At 50.8% G+C, this 15047-nt stretch overlaps 1 protein-coding gene across 1 annotated transcript in view; it reads right to left on the bottom strand.

Moving 5' to 3' along the window:
* Positions 1-15047, bottom strand: part of SSH1 (slingshot protein phosphatase 1) — a gene marked incomplete at its 5' end in the record, with an annotated part of 50122 nt that overhangs the window by 23219 nt on the left and 11856 nt on the right. Inside the window, one exon of the mRNA XM_081114167.1 lies at positions 1612-1715. Within this exon, the coding sequence (XP_080970293.1) occupies positions 1612-1715 (104 nt within the window). The remainder of the gene's footprint in view (positions 1-1611; positions 1716-15047) is intronic.

The raw sequence follows: 15047 nt of genomic DNA, 5'->3' as shown, positions 1-15047 counted from the left end.
CCATACACGGAGCCCCTACGAGGAGGTAAATATGTTACCTGCGTAAATTTTAAATTCCATAACCTCCAAGGTACTGGTATGTGATGCCCATTTTAAAGATCAGGAAACTGAGGCTCAGAGATTGACCACGACAACACAGTCAGTTCCAGAACTAGGATCAGAAGCCAGGTCCTTTCCCCACACCATACTGCCTCCTTGTGCAGAACAATTGTTGTCCTGTCTTAATATAGACTTAAATCTTGATGACAAATACCATTATGTGAAAATATTGATTGAGCCTTGGTGTTTGCTATCAATTGTAAGATACAAAATTCTAACCCCAGCACTCAGGTCCAAAACGAGGCTGGATGACTTGACAAACAAAATGATCACAGTGACGAGAACACTGGCCCCAATGGCTAGTTGCTTTCACCTGCTGTTCAGGGTCGGAGGACTTTCCAGCTGACATTCAGCGTGTGCTGCCCGTCCCAGAAGTCCCGGGAGCACTACCCACAAGTAAGTTTTCTCGAGTCTTCTTTTCAAACTGCCTTTGGTTTCAGAGTCAGTCACCAAAGAATACCAGTGTATTTACTTTATAGGCATTCCTTATTGGGTTGTGTTTGAACCTAAATTAATACTCGGTTTGATCCCTACTTTATCACTTCCCTATTTCCTCCAACCAAATCGACCATTAAAAGATAAAGACTTTCCATCTCAGTGCGTGCCAAGGGTTCGTAAAGACATTCCCCTAACGAGGCTGGCTGGAGCGCTCTTTGCCGTGTGAAAGTAATACATCCTGTTACAGAAAGTTTGGAAACTAGAATTAAAAAAACGTTATCAACACGTAGAGACAACCAGCGTTGTGGCTTCGTTCTACTTGAAGACCAGTTACGAATCTCTCTCTCTGTTGGGCTGGGGTTCCCTTGGCCCCTGGCTAAATAGATGAAGATCTCACTCGCTCTACCCCTGGGTATCCTCTTTTCCCAACTATGGGGTGCAAGAAAGGGGGGAAGGATACACAGTCTGGACACATGTTACTTAATAAGGCGAGGCAGGCTTCAGGTGCTCATGCCAGATGTGTCACTGAACTTTGTCTTGGCAAAGTTTAATAATCACTATTTTTTCATTCCACTGTCTTTTATAAAAACAGATTTTTTTTTCGTTTGGTATTATAGAGAATATGGGGGGCGGGGGGACGCGGAGAGAAAGAAAATCTCCAAATGAGTTTTCCAAATGCTCGGAGAAGTAACGGCATCCCCAGACTACGTACAGAGCACCCCAAGGTGGCTGTTTCAAGGGCACAACCCCTGACGATAGCGTATTCTGGTGTGTTTGTTTAGAAAGCCCTACTTCAACTGAAAATATGCAGCTACCTGATAAACTGTAAGTAGGGCATCTTTACACCCTCACTCGTCAGGTAGACACCAGGCTCAGAAGGGCTGCTTGCTCCCAGCACCGCCTGGAAGCCACGCCTGGCCGGCCTGCGCAGAAGGGCTTCTCCCTGTACCCGTCGTCACAGCCCTGGTCCCACTAATTCTCTGGCTTTGAAAACCGACGCGTGGGTCACCACCAGGAACGGGGGTCCCTCCCGCGGCAGAGAAAACGCGCTCCCATGGAAGAGCATCGACTCACCCGCGTGCTTGTGGGGATGCTGCAGGCTTCGCTGGCCTTGAGGGCTGCTTCCCTGTTGCAAGAAGAGGGCTGCTCCTTTCACCATGAAAAAGCTCTCACTTAAGCTGGGAAGGATGGAACCGGAGGTTAGGCTGGGCCTCAGAGAGGAAAACGGGCAAAGACGTGCTAGAGCAGCGGTTCTCAACCTGTGGGTCGCGACCCCTTTGGGGGTCGAATGACCCTTTCACAGGGGTCGCCTAAGACCATCGGAAAACAGATACATAATTACATATTGTTTTTGTGATGAATCACTATGCTTTCATTATGTTCCCTTTGTCACCATGAAATTGGGGGTCACCACAACATGAGGAACCGCATTAAAGGGTTGTGGCGTTAGGAAGGTTGAGAACCGCTGTGCTACAGAGCTGAAGAGCTGGGGTGCGGAGCACGTTGCGCTCAAGTGGGATAACAGAGCTTCTGGAAGATTTCACAGAGCTGCCTTCCCGGCTCGGTGCTACAAGCTTGCCGAGGAGAGTGCGTGCGGAAACGACGCTTCCGCTCAAACACCCAGGTTCTCCGGTCCACGTGGGCTCTGCCGGGCCCGAGAGCCCCCTCCTGCAGGACACTGTGAGGATCTCACGGTGATACACCGGCCTCTAGAAACAGGGACCGGCCCTCTGCTGGGGGCAGGCGGTGCATCTTTCGTGGTCTTGCTGCTGACCTGTTTCTAACTCCGTGTCTCCTAACAGCTTCACTGCTCCTGGCGGCCTTCCTCTGATGGAAGCCAAGGGAGCGGAAGGGGCACTGTCACTGTGTTTGCATCTGAAGAGAAGCTGAGTGGCCGTTGACCTGGGGTTTAACTCAGTCAAGGGTGCTGTGCCCACTGTTGCTGCAGAAAACCTCCAGTCGACCCAATGAATTTCTCAGCAGAATGAATCTTTGGTCTTCTGTTATTTATTTATTTTTTTAAAATATATTTTATTGATTTTTTACAGACAGGAAGGGAGAGGGATAGAGAGTTAGAAACATCGATGAGAGAGAAACATCGATCAGCTGCCTCCTACACACCCCCTACTGGGGATGTGCCTGCAACCAAGGTACATGCCCTTGACCGGAATTGAACCCGGGACCCTTGAGTCCGCAGGCTGACGCTCTATCCACTGAGCCAACCGGGTTAGGGCGTGGTCTTCTGTTATTTTAACTACCAAAAACATTCACATTCAACCTATAACTTAATAATTTGCAATTAAAACGTTTTCAAGGTTTCCAAATGCTCTAAAAAAATCTCTAGCTTATGCAGAAATTAAAACTGCATAAAGTAGTAGACTGCATTATCTGTTAATTACTTCCAATTATTCAAAAATAGTCAACTCTGAAAACTACCCAAAAAATACTCCAAAATTATTAACTGTTTTTTGAGGGGTTGGACTACTTATGATTATCTTCTTTCTACCTCTTAGTATCTTCCAAATCTTCTACATTGAGCAAATATTAACTCTTTTAAATGATTATTTTTGTTTGACTTTCATAAGTAATACAAAACATGTACAACATGTTATCATGAAAAAATTTTTTTACGAAAGATCACAAATTTTAGGAAACTGTAAAAATGATCAATTCTCTCTTGAGCAACCAATTAATATATAAATGATGTGAAAGGAAAATCTCTTAAGAAAATGAGGCAGTTTTTTTGTTTGAACAGAGAGCAAATCAGTTCCTGATAGAAACACAACAATGTCTTCGGTAACATAAGAAAGCGAGATCCCCTCTGCCCCAGACATCCACTGTGAGTAAACCTTCTAATCCTGGAATAAGAAAGTCAGCTACGTCTAACAAGTAACTCTAGGTGCTAAGAAAACTCACCACACAAACGAGCAAGTCAGCCAGCAGATCCTGGAATCAGACACGGTTATCTCCTAGAGCGCAAGCCCACAATCGTATCTGCTGGCTCTCCTGGTTGAATTCCCATGCTAAAAATAGGGGCTGCTCAAATATCAAATAGGAAGGCTCCGTCTGCCTCTTACTTGGGCCTCTGAATTGCTGATAACTGGCTTTACAGATTTTGTAACACCAATACTGTACACCTGTACAACTTCTTTATTTATGACAGCGAATGTACTGCCAAGCCTTCCTTCCCACCTATTTGTCATATACGTGTGCTGCAAGGGAAAGTGCTGAGGAGCCCAGGATTCTAAATGATGGAGGAAATGAGAGGCACCCTTCCCTTTGCCGTCTCGCTCTCACCCGTGGGAGGCAAGAGGCTCTCGGGCACCCACGTGGCCCGCCTGAAATCCAGGCTGTCGTATTTTAGCAGGCGGCGGACTCACCCAGCACCCTTCCATCACCCTTCTCGTTTGTCACCTTCTCCTTCCTTAACATTTCACAAGCAACTCTGTTTTCAGAACTGCTGTCTCAGACACAGATCACTCACTACTGATTCTCGGTGAAATCTGGAAGAGCTGCCCGAGGGACCCCAAACCCACGAAAGAAACACAGCCACCAGTTCACTGAAGCGGCTGAGAAAAATTTTTTTCAAGGCAACATCAGCCTCTTTTGTTCATGGGTTAAAAACAACAACACAAAAGCAACCCCAGAAAAACAAAAATCCGCACTGACCCAAACGCCAAGCGCTCTGGAAACAGCCAGCCATGAACCGTGACCTTTGCCTTGGAAATCACGGGCAAAAATTCCCCTTGGTTTCCCTCACACTTCCTTTGGAAAAAAAGGGGAACAATGCAAAAGAATAGGCTGGTTTTATCCTGTGATCGCTGACTAGGCCAGCTGTTCCTCGGGGTCCCTGAGACTGATAAAGAACCAGGGCCTCCCATCCACACGTGAGGCTGGGGGGCAAGGGGCGGGTAGGGGTAGCTGCGTGTATGGGGCCCTGTCCTCCTCCTGCCATTCGTCGCAGGCGTGTACTGGAGAGGAGACTGGAAGCTACGGGCAGCCCTGCGCCCTCGCCTGCACCTGGGAGACGGTGAGAGGACACAGCACGAGGATGGCCGCACAAGATGACTCTCGGGGCCAAGAGGCCGCACAGCCAGGCAGTCACAGGATCAGGAAAACAAGACACAGATATTTCTCCCACCGTTTCCCGGCTTCTGTGCCGAGCTCACTGCAGGCCCAGAGCCTAGGCGCCCTCTGCGTGGCTGATGCGAACAGTTTCCCACCGCCAGGGCGCCGTCGGGGGTCTCTGCCAGGCCTCTAAGACCCAGAGGCAGCGTACCCCGATTCATGGGTCTCCAGGCCCCCCTCTGGGGAAGGAGGCCCTGTAACAAACCCACTTTGGCCATGGCTCACTCCTTCCTGGGTACTCGGGGCAGGAAGCTCAAACCCACCAACCACCCATCCCGGCTACAGAAAACCTGCATCTCCTCAAAGACGCTGGTGTCCTAAAAAGAGCGACTCAAGTTCCAGAAGGTCAGACCCAGACGAACAAAACTGAACTGTTTCCCTCCGTCGCTGTAAGGAAAATCTTGAAGTAACAACAAAGCCAGCCCCTGCCCTCCCGACCCCCACCCCCACGCTGTTATCTCCACGGGACAAACATGGTCTCAGACACTGGCTCCTGCCGCTTTGGCCGCCGCCGCGAGATTAAAGTCTCTACAAGGCACTGAAGACGGAGAGAAAAACCTCAATCGCTGCTCCTCAAGAAAACCCCAGCCCTCAGAGCATCAGCAGCCACTCATCCCGTCACCCAGCCGGGGCAGGAGAACAGAGACCAGCAGGGGATACGTACTAATTTGGGCTGGAAACCTCTGAGGAGCAGAAGTAAGGAGGTGGCTGAAAGGAGACGCAGAAATCGGTAAAACAAAAAAGCTTCATGATGGCGGCGATCACATGGTTGGCGACCCCGAGCCCCTGCCTCCCACGCCCCAGGAGAAGGCAGGCAGGTGAGGAAGAGGCTGGAGTCCTTCGGCGAGGAGTCCTCGGCCTCGGACGATGCTCCCTCCCAGAGAGCAAATGGCTCTGGTGGCACTCTCGTCTCCCCCTGATATTTGGGTTGAAAAAGGCCCTTGTCCCTGCACATCCTGATGAAAGGGCCATTCAGAGGGAGCCAGGCAGCTGAAGTTCCTCTCATCACTTTCCTCCCACGCCGTGGGGTGGCCTCAGCAGCAGGCCAGAGGGTGCGCATCGGCAACGGGGAGGGAAAACAGCTGGCCGCCCAGGCACACGCCCGTGCGACCGGACCCGTGCTGGCCGCCATCGTCACACTGAGGGATTTCTGTTTCTTTCAGAGCACCATCCACTCACCCAGCCGTGACCGTGGGCAGCTGCCACAGTTACCGGGCACTTGCAAAAGCACGTTTACGTTCTGGAAATTCTGCAGTCGTGCTAACAGCTCCCTGAGGAGGCAAGTCTGGGGAGGGGGCGTTCCAGATAGAGGGACCCTCCCGGATGCACATGTGAGAAACGCACGCAAGGTGCTCAGGACAGGCCAGGCTGCGCAGGTAAGGCAGGCCCGGGTCCTGGAGGGCCTGGCCCAAGACCCCACCCACAGGGGCCAGCCCGGAGCTGTCTGCTTTTAACACTCCTTTCAGCCGGGGAAGTAAGGGTACGAATAACCATAGTGCAGGCAGGATGGGATCCCACCCTAAGAGAGGAGCTCGGGGAGGTCTTATCTGGAAGCTCCCCCAGCTCCCAAATGCTCCCAAAAGGATTAAGTGAAACACACACAACGATTCTTATTTGGCAGCTGAGGATACAGCTTGCCCGGGAGCAGGCAACTTGACGAGATGGGATTAGACAAGTATGTTTGCCCCACATTCACCTTCTCAACCCCTGGACTGCCCGTCGTCCCTGCCCATCCAGACGGCTAACTGCACCGCGGCTGGTTCCGCTACAGCACATGGAAGAGAAGCCGCGGCATCAGAGTTCCTCCACCAGCCTGGGGACAGGCGGAAGGCACCCCAACCACCCTGCCCACGGCCACCTGCACAGGACACATCCTTCCGTCCTTCCGACTGAGTGGGAATCCTGCAGAGTCCTGTGGGTGGCGCGGCCACGCTGGCCGAGCTGCTTCCCATCAACAAGCACTGCATTACTGTCATTACCAAGCTCCTGCCACGTGGCAGGGGCTGTGCCAGGCACTTAGCTATGCATGGCGTCCAGCTCCCACGGCTCGGAGGGGCAGGCATGCCTTTCTCCATGTGACAACTGCAGGGAGCCCGTCAAACTCCTGAAAGAGTGTCCAGGACAGCCTCGTTTTTAACCAACTCTCTGACTGATTCTGGTGCACACTGAAGTTTAAGAAAAAAAAATACACGGGTCTGGGTTGTGATTCGTGGTCTACTATCTATGTATGTTCTGCTATTCACTTACAGGATTCTGTTCATTCGTTCAAACAGCAAATATTTGCAGACTAAGAAGTACATGTTAAGCCACGCCCGTGCACGTGTCCACCAGGGCTAAGGTAATGACCCTCTCCAAGGGACGGGTGTATGTTTGGGTGGTTTGGGTATGTGCCAGGCCACTTAGAAACTTAATTCCGTGAAAAACAGAAACACGAAGTGTAGCAACACCACGCTGCAGAATATTACACTAATGCCCCGACGCCCACCCGTGGCTGTCCATCTGAGGAACCTCTGGACCTTCTAAAACATTCATGCCCAGGTCTACCCTTAACTGATTCTGATTCAAAAGGTCTGCAGTAAGTCCGAGCACCTGCTTTTTAAAAGTCCCCAAAGGGCTTCGGACCCATAGCCAGGGTGAACCCCCGAATCTCTCAGTGGCAGGAGACACGGGAACACTGGTTTCTCCCGTGGGCGTCACAAAAATACCCCCACACAGTAGGCGCACGATCAGTGTTTTCTGCTGGTGAACGATACCACCACTGAGAGCGCGGGGTCCTCTCAGGAGAGGAACACGGCTGGGTACCGTGAAGGGAGGTCACGCCAGGTCAGAGCACAAAATAACACCCTCCCTGGAAGCGGCAGAACAGGTTGGCAGGGAGGCGCGCCTGCCCATCTTCTACCAGACACTTTCAGTCACAAGTGTCCCTGCCCTCGACAGGCAGCCGCGTTGCACGATACGGAATGGCAACAGCAATGACAGATCAGAGCTCTGCTGTGGACAAAGCACTCGAGCTCATGTCAACAGATTTGATCTTCTAGGAACGCTTCCGGGAAGACTGAGCAGGCATCACTATGCTCATTTTCTAGACGAGGAAACAGGAAGCTACTTCAACGCTATGGTTTTAGGATTCCTGACACACGTCTCGCACAAAATCAGAGACCATGAGTCTCAAGGGCAGGCTCTGAAAAGGGTCCAAAGTGACTGGACGGGTTGAAACAACTTTTACGTGGACAGAGCCAGTCCTCGAAGGCACCAGGCTCTGCACCATGATTACCGAGTGGGCTGTGGTCAGTCTAGCGCAGTGGTCAGCAAACTCATTAGTCAACAGAGCCAAACATCAACAGTACAATGATTGAAATTTCTTTTGAGAGCCAAAATTTTTAAACTTAAACTATATAGGTAGGTACATTGTTATTAACTTAACTAGGGTACTCCTAAGGCTTAGGAAGAGCCACACTCAAGGGGCCAAAGAGCCACATGTGGCTCGCGAGCCGCAGTTTGCCGACCACGGGTCTAGCGGATGTGATAATTCCAGAAAAAAAAAAGGGGGAACAAATGTGAAGGAGGGTACCACTGACCACTCCCAAGAGGAGGTTCTGCTAATTCCATTTAGATTCACAAATACCTACTGTCTGGTCAGGGCTAAGCCCTGGGCATTCAGAAATGAAACAGGCATGGCTCCTGCCCTGGGGCAACATTACCTGCTAGTGGGTCAGACAGACACAGGGCAGTAACTGCGATGTAAGGCAGCAGGTTGCACGGTAGAGGAACATACTGGGTGCTGCAGGTGCACACACACACGTGTACACACGCACACACACGTGCACTTGGAAGATCACGTTACACCTCCCCTGTAGTGAACAGAGGAGGATTTGTAGAAGGCCCCTCTGTGAACTCATACATGTGTATTCTGGTTTATAAGTCAGTTTCTTATCAATTTGGTTAATATAAGTTGGCTTCTCGGAAGCTGATCATCCCTGAGTGTAGTAATAAATTCAAGTTTCCGAATGGGCACAGCTGAGAACCAAACCGTGGGCTTCTGGCTGAGCCATCCAGCCGTCAACCTAAGAAGTTCTCAGCACCTGAACGCCTGGTACAGCAGGAGCACTCACTGAGCTTTGCTTCCAGGCAGTAAATGCTACCTTCCACCTGAATGGTGCTTTACAGTTTACAGAGGGCTTGTCCCTCCATTTCTGCTGTTATTTCTTAGAAGAATGAGTTTCCATTCTTCTAACGAAAGAACCAAGACAGAGACGATAAGGACTTATCTGTGGTCATTTGTCTAACAAGGGGCAGCACTGGACGGAGAGGCTCCCAGTCTGGGGCTCCTCCGGCAGAATCCCCAGGTCGGAGAGGCAGCAGGTAAAGCTGGATGGACACAGATGGACCTCAGAACCATTCAGAACCCCACTCCCAGCAAAGTGAAGCTTATGGAGATGTGAAGGAGATGGAAGACGTCCTGGCTGGAGAAGGCGAAGAAGACGGCAGGTGGAGACGGGAGATTCCTTCCACTGCTCTCTCCCCCACGGGTTCTCCCCTCACTTTGAATTCACGTTCGAGTCACAAAGACCCTGAGTTGCACCAAGGCCTCGGTCTTTCTGTTTTGTGCCCCCCAGTACAGTCCGACAGGGCCTTGTTCCAAACACCATTCCTCAGGGCACAAGCAAGCAAGGACCTCACCTGACACAGCTATCGGCTAGCGCTCCCCAACTGTTTCCTGCAACACAGAGGGTTGGGAACAGGGAAATTCCAGCTCCGCAGGGCAGTGCACTCAGGAACGGGGTCACCGACAGGCAGTGCTGGCAGGGCTCCTTACAAATGTCTGTGCCGCTGGGCCATGTACTGTTTGGCTAGAAGGCGTAGGCTTCTCTCAGACAGAAGGAATGTCCAGAAGCATTTCAGACAGTAAGAGACATTCTCTGAAGCCAGCGCCACAGCTCCCCTTCATACCAATGGGTAGGAGCAGGCTCGCAAAAGCGGGCTTTTTCCCCAATGCATGAATGAGACAGCAAATGATGTGCCTTCAGTTGGCTTGATAAACTGTAGGGTAGTTTCTTGATGGCCCCCCAAGTGCCTCAGGCCCTGTCTATAGGAGCCAGAGCTGGTGCCATTTTCCTCTGGACATCTGGTATACCGAGGTCAAAGACGCCAGCGAGGCCATGTGCAGGAAGTGCAGTGGCAGCAACGACCACCCAGCCAGCCAGAAAGAGAAAGCACATGATGGAAATGTTGTTGTTGTTTTTTTTTTAAATACATTTTATTGATTTTTTACAGAGAGGAAGGGAGAGGGATAGAGAGACAGAAACATCGATGAGAGAGAAACATTGATCAGCTGCCTCCTGCACACCCCCTACTGGGGATGTGCCCGCAACCAAGGTACATTCCCTTGACTGGAATCGAACCTGGGACCCTTGCATCCGCAAGCCGACACTCTATCCACTGAGCCAAACCTGTCAGGGCTGGAAATGTTTTTGAAACTACGCGAAAATCCCACCAACGGCTTATCTCCACCATCCCAGGTTCTTAGTCCTTCCTTCGGTGTATGTAGCCCCATCCCCTCTTCCAGGCCACCACACCCTAACCTGGCTCCCAGACCTTCAATCTCCTAGGCCTATTGGCCCACTAGCTGGTGGCGAAGTGATCGGCACGGCAGGGCACTTTAACATCAAAGGGGACTTGGCGGCCAGGACGCACAGAATGTTCAAAGTCTCCTTCCCCGTCTGACAGACGGAGAGTCTAGGTAACCACGCTTAAAGGAGCCCGTCCTCCTCTCCAGCCCCGAGCATTAGCTCATGACTAGCTCACCCTGGTCATCTCTGAGCAGCTGGAACTCGGCAATCACCACGCACAGGATGAACTGGACAAGTAAGACTCACCAAATAAACGCCGCAAGTGGCGTTACAGGCACTGGCAACCAAGGGCTTCAAACAACACAAAACTAAGTTCTCCACCTCACCTGAGTGTCCAGACCTCAGTGCCCAGAAGACAGTGTGCCCTCAAGGAAACATCTATGACAAACATCTTTGCAGAGTGCCATGCTAAGCACTGTGCACATATTACCTAACCAAACCCTCAGCATCCGCCTGCATCTGAGACAGAGGGAAACTGAGGCTCAGAGAGGTACGTCACTTGCCAAGTTTGCACGGCCAAGAAGAGGCCTGCATTCAGAGGGCATCGGGCTGGCAGCTGTCTCTCAGAGCAGTTCAGAAAGAAGTTCTTTGTACTGTTCTTGCCACTTTCCTGTAAGTTTTGTTTCAAAATGTTAAAAAAATATTTTTTCAGCCTGGCCGGCATGGCTCAGTGATTGAGCGTCGACCTATGAACCAGGTCACGGTTCGATTCCCGGTCAGGGCACATGCCTGGGTTGTAGGCTCGATTCCCCAGTGTGGGGCGTGCAGGAGGCAGCCGATCAATGATTCTCTCTCATCACTGATGTTTCTCTCTTCCTCTCCCTTCCTCTCTGAAATCAATAAAAATACATTTTAAAAATATATATAAAAATAAATTTATTTTTTCAACTTCCACTTAAGTAGCTTTTGGTAAAACACTACTTACTCTGCACTGGCAGGTGATAAAAGCTTAAGGCCATTTCACTGGTTGTTGTCACGGGCACACTTCCTGGCTTTCTCCTCCCATCTCGAACACTTCCTCCCTCACCAACGGAGATCTCTATGGACCATTTTCCCTCTTGTGTTTCCCAGAATGCAAGGTGCGCTAGGCGGTGGGACATGATGGGAAGCGCTGCTCTCCCAGTTCCTCTTGGTCTATGTGTGTGTCCGATTGTGTGGAACACACACACACACACACACACCCGGCTCCTGTAAGACCTAATTTTAACATTTTCCTGCTCCGAGACCACACTCTGGAACAGCGAGGGGCCAACCTGCCCGTGCGAGCCTCCCATTGTGAAGGGCACGCACAGTCAGGATGCGGCAGGCCCGCAGGATGTGACTCAGCATCCTGTTTTCGATGTTTGGGGCGACCGGCAGCTCTGGCGCCCAACACTACGGCTGACTTCACCTCTCAGGACCACAAACACCGGGTTAATTGGTGGGACGGACACACAGCATCAGCTCTCCCTGTGGGCTGCGGGGCCCACGCCCTGACTGTCCACCCCTCACCCTGGGTTTCCTTATGGACACCCACTACTTATCTGGATTATCTATCAGGGTATCTGTCAGGAATTGTTCTTCAGAGGAACTGGCCTGGCGGTATTTTAAGGACGCCATGAATCAAGCAACTGACCTTATTTCTCCCTTTGTTTTGACTCCTAGGAAGCTCACGGTCAGACTGGTGGCTAAACTCCAGTAACTGTAGCAACATTACGCCATACATTCCACCTATAAACCTTCCTATGACTGCATCTATTTCCCCCACTTTCTCCCTCTCCCATGTTTCTAATTTTACAATTAATATATATTATTGATTTCAGAAAGGAAGTTTTAGAGAGAGAGAGAGAGAGAGAGAGAGAGAGAGAGAGAGACATCCATGATGAGAGAGAATCATTGATTGGCTGCCTCACGCCCCCTACTGGGGATGGAGCCCGCAACCCATGTGCCCTGATCGGAAATCGAATCGTGTCCTCTTGGCTGACACTCAACCACTGAGCCATATGGACCGAGCTCACTTCTCTAATTTTAAATTACATTGTTTCAATGAAATTACTAAGCTGTTTCAAATCCCTTTCCAACAGAGCTGTGGCTGACCCAGCATTCACATGGTACCTCTAGGACAGCAGTTCTCAATCTGTGGGTCCCGACCCCTTTGACAGGTGAACAACCCTTTCACAGGGGTCGCCTAAGACCATCCTGCATATCAGATATTTACATGACGATTCATAACAGTAGCAACATTACAGTTATGAAGTAGCAACGAAAATAATTTTATGGTTGGGTCACCACATGAGGAACTGTATTTAGAGGGCCAGAAGGTTGAGAACCACTGCTCTAGGACAGTGATGGCGAACCTTTTGAGCTCGGCGTGTCAGCTTTTTGAAAAACCCTAACTTAACTCTGGTGCCGTGTCATGTATAGAAATTTTTTGATCTTTGCAACCATAGTAAAACAAAGACTTATATTTTTGATATTTATTTTATATATTTAAATGCCATTTAACAAAGAAAAATCAACCAGAAAAATGAGTTTGCGTGTCACCTCTGACACGTGTGTCACAGGCTCGCCATCACTGCTCTAGGAGGTAGACTTTTTAACTTAACATGGAACCCCCAGCATTCAGCACAGAACCCATGACACATACAGGCAGCCCATTTACATCGGCTAAATTGGTAAAGAGAGCGAAGAGTTAGATAAAAACTGCTTCCACTGCTGGGTTGCTTCCCAAGAGGCATTCCTCCCTCCTACTGCGCGTGGTGGGGCCTGCACACGGGCCCAGGGTTTGGGGAGCAGGGGCCGTGGGAAGCCCTCTGCGTACAGTTCAATGGCCTCAACCCCAGCCTTAAAGGGCCACTCTTAAACGTCACCTGCCACAGACCCAGCACGGAGCAGGTGGGTCTGGGCATTTGGAAAGTGACAAGTGGCTTACAGAGGTGAGAGGTGGTCCCCTCCCTGTGGGAATCCTGACTGGGCCCAGCTTTGGGGAGACGCCTGGAGAACTCTTGGCAAACATGTGCCAAGCCCTGACCAGGAATTCCTTCTGCCAGCGCAGGGTGGCCCCGGCCCCGTTTGGGGAGCACCAGACCTTTCCTCAGGGGACCTCCCACAACCTTCTTTGAAACAAAGTCTTTTTAAAAATAGCTTCTAAAGTAGCCATTCAAGAAAAAAAAAAATCTGCAGAAATAAAAATACAAAGCATGGTGAAAGTTGGTACAAAGTTCAGTAGAACTGGGAGGGAATGAAGTCAAACATTGCTTGTTTTTCCTCTTAGCTTCCCCTTGGATGGCCCTTTGGCCTTTGTGGGGAACTGGCCTTGAGTCCACCTACGGAGGAGAACACGGTCAGGAAGGGTGACAGGAGGGGCCCTCGCTACCATCTATGAAAATAACTCACGGGACCGCGTATCAGGCGGCATCAGGCAAGGACGAGGCGCTGCACACAACACAGGACTCTCTAAGCCTCACCAAGACCCTCAGTGTCAGGGAGGGCAGGTGGCTGGCCCAAGGTCACGGTCGTGTAGGTGGTGAGGGGGAGGGGCCTACACCCACCCAGAGGCCCCGCTGTCAGGCACAGGCCGGCCTGTGTGACCTCCGTAGTCCACACAGCTGTCTCGCCCATCTCACCAGGATGCTCGGGCCACACCCCCAGGCAGGCCAGCTTGGTTTTCTCATCAGCACATCGCCTCCACCATGGGAACCATCAACAATACCACACCCCGCCCCCAAGTGGGACCCCCACGGGCCAGACTCAGGGTCTTGCCCCCATCCCTGGCCCAACGCCTCTGCACATCTTGAAGATGACTCCTCCTTATTGTGAGTAATCCTATTTTGATTAATCCTGTTTCTTTATTGCGGCTTTCCTTAAAGCAGAACAACTCCTTCGGATGCTCCAGCCCTAGGAATTTTCTAATAAGCTGTCCAAACCCAGAGATCTGACCGCAGCAAGACATAGGCCAACGACGAGCTCTGAAGGTGAGTCCCTTCTTTCCAAATGGCCGCTACTGTGCATGTGGCCCTGCTCCTGAGGGCCAGGCGTGCCTGACGAGTGGGCCCACTTCTTCTCAGGGGTCAACTAGTTTGCTCCGTTGCAGGGTCAAAGCCTAACACTGACCTGGCTAGACGCCCCACAAATATCTGACCTGGCTCGTCGTGTGGGAATAAAGGGGAACTCTTGACAGTGTGTTACAAATTCACCATGAACGGTTAGAAGCACAATGTAACACGGAACCAGACTGGTGGGTCTGAGGACTCTGGTTCTTGGATTTGTAAACCATCATCTAATCCGTCTCTTCACTTTGCAAAGGAGGAAATGGGGGCCCAGAGACACTTAGCAACTTGCCTAAGGTTGCACAGCAGGTGATATATCTCGGGACAGAACCTCGGCTTTCTGACTCCCTCTCATGGCTTCGTTCCATTTACTAGGAGGGAGATCACTGGTCACCACTGTTACAACGAAGAGCTTGCGCGAGCATTCCTGTTATGTGCACACGCCCCCCTGGTGTGCCAAGTGTGTGGGAAGAATGAGACAGGGGCCCCGAGGCGCACTCTTTTGAAGTCTAAGTATGAGTATTTGGAAAGTTTAATGAAACCTACTACTCTGAGCAGAATTCATTTTAAGTTAACCTTAATAATAAAGTTAATTAAGTTCCAACAGAATCAAATTAACTTCACCTCTGTTCTCATTTGTCCCCACTCTAGTTTGAGTTTTCCAACAACGCGCCAGCCGGTGTGGCTCAGTGGTTGAGCATTGACCTACGAACCAGGAAGGAGG

The sequence above is a fragment of the Myotis nattereri genome (genome assembly GCF_964212035.1).
Source record: "Myotis nattereri genome assembly, chromosome: 19".
NCBI lineage: Eukaryota > Metazoa > Chordata > Mammalia > Chiroptera > Vespertilionidae > Myotis > Myotis nattereri.
Note: the sequence above shows the minus strand (reverse complement) of the source record. Positions and strands in the feature narration are given on the sequence as shown.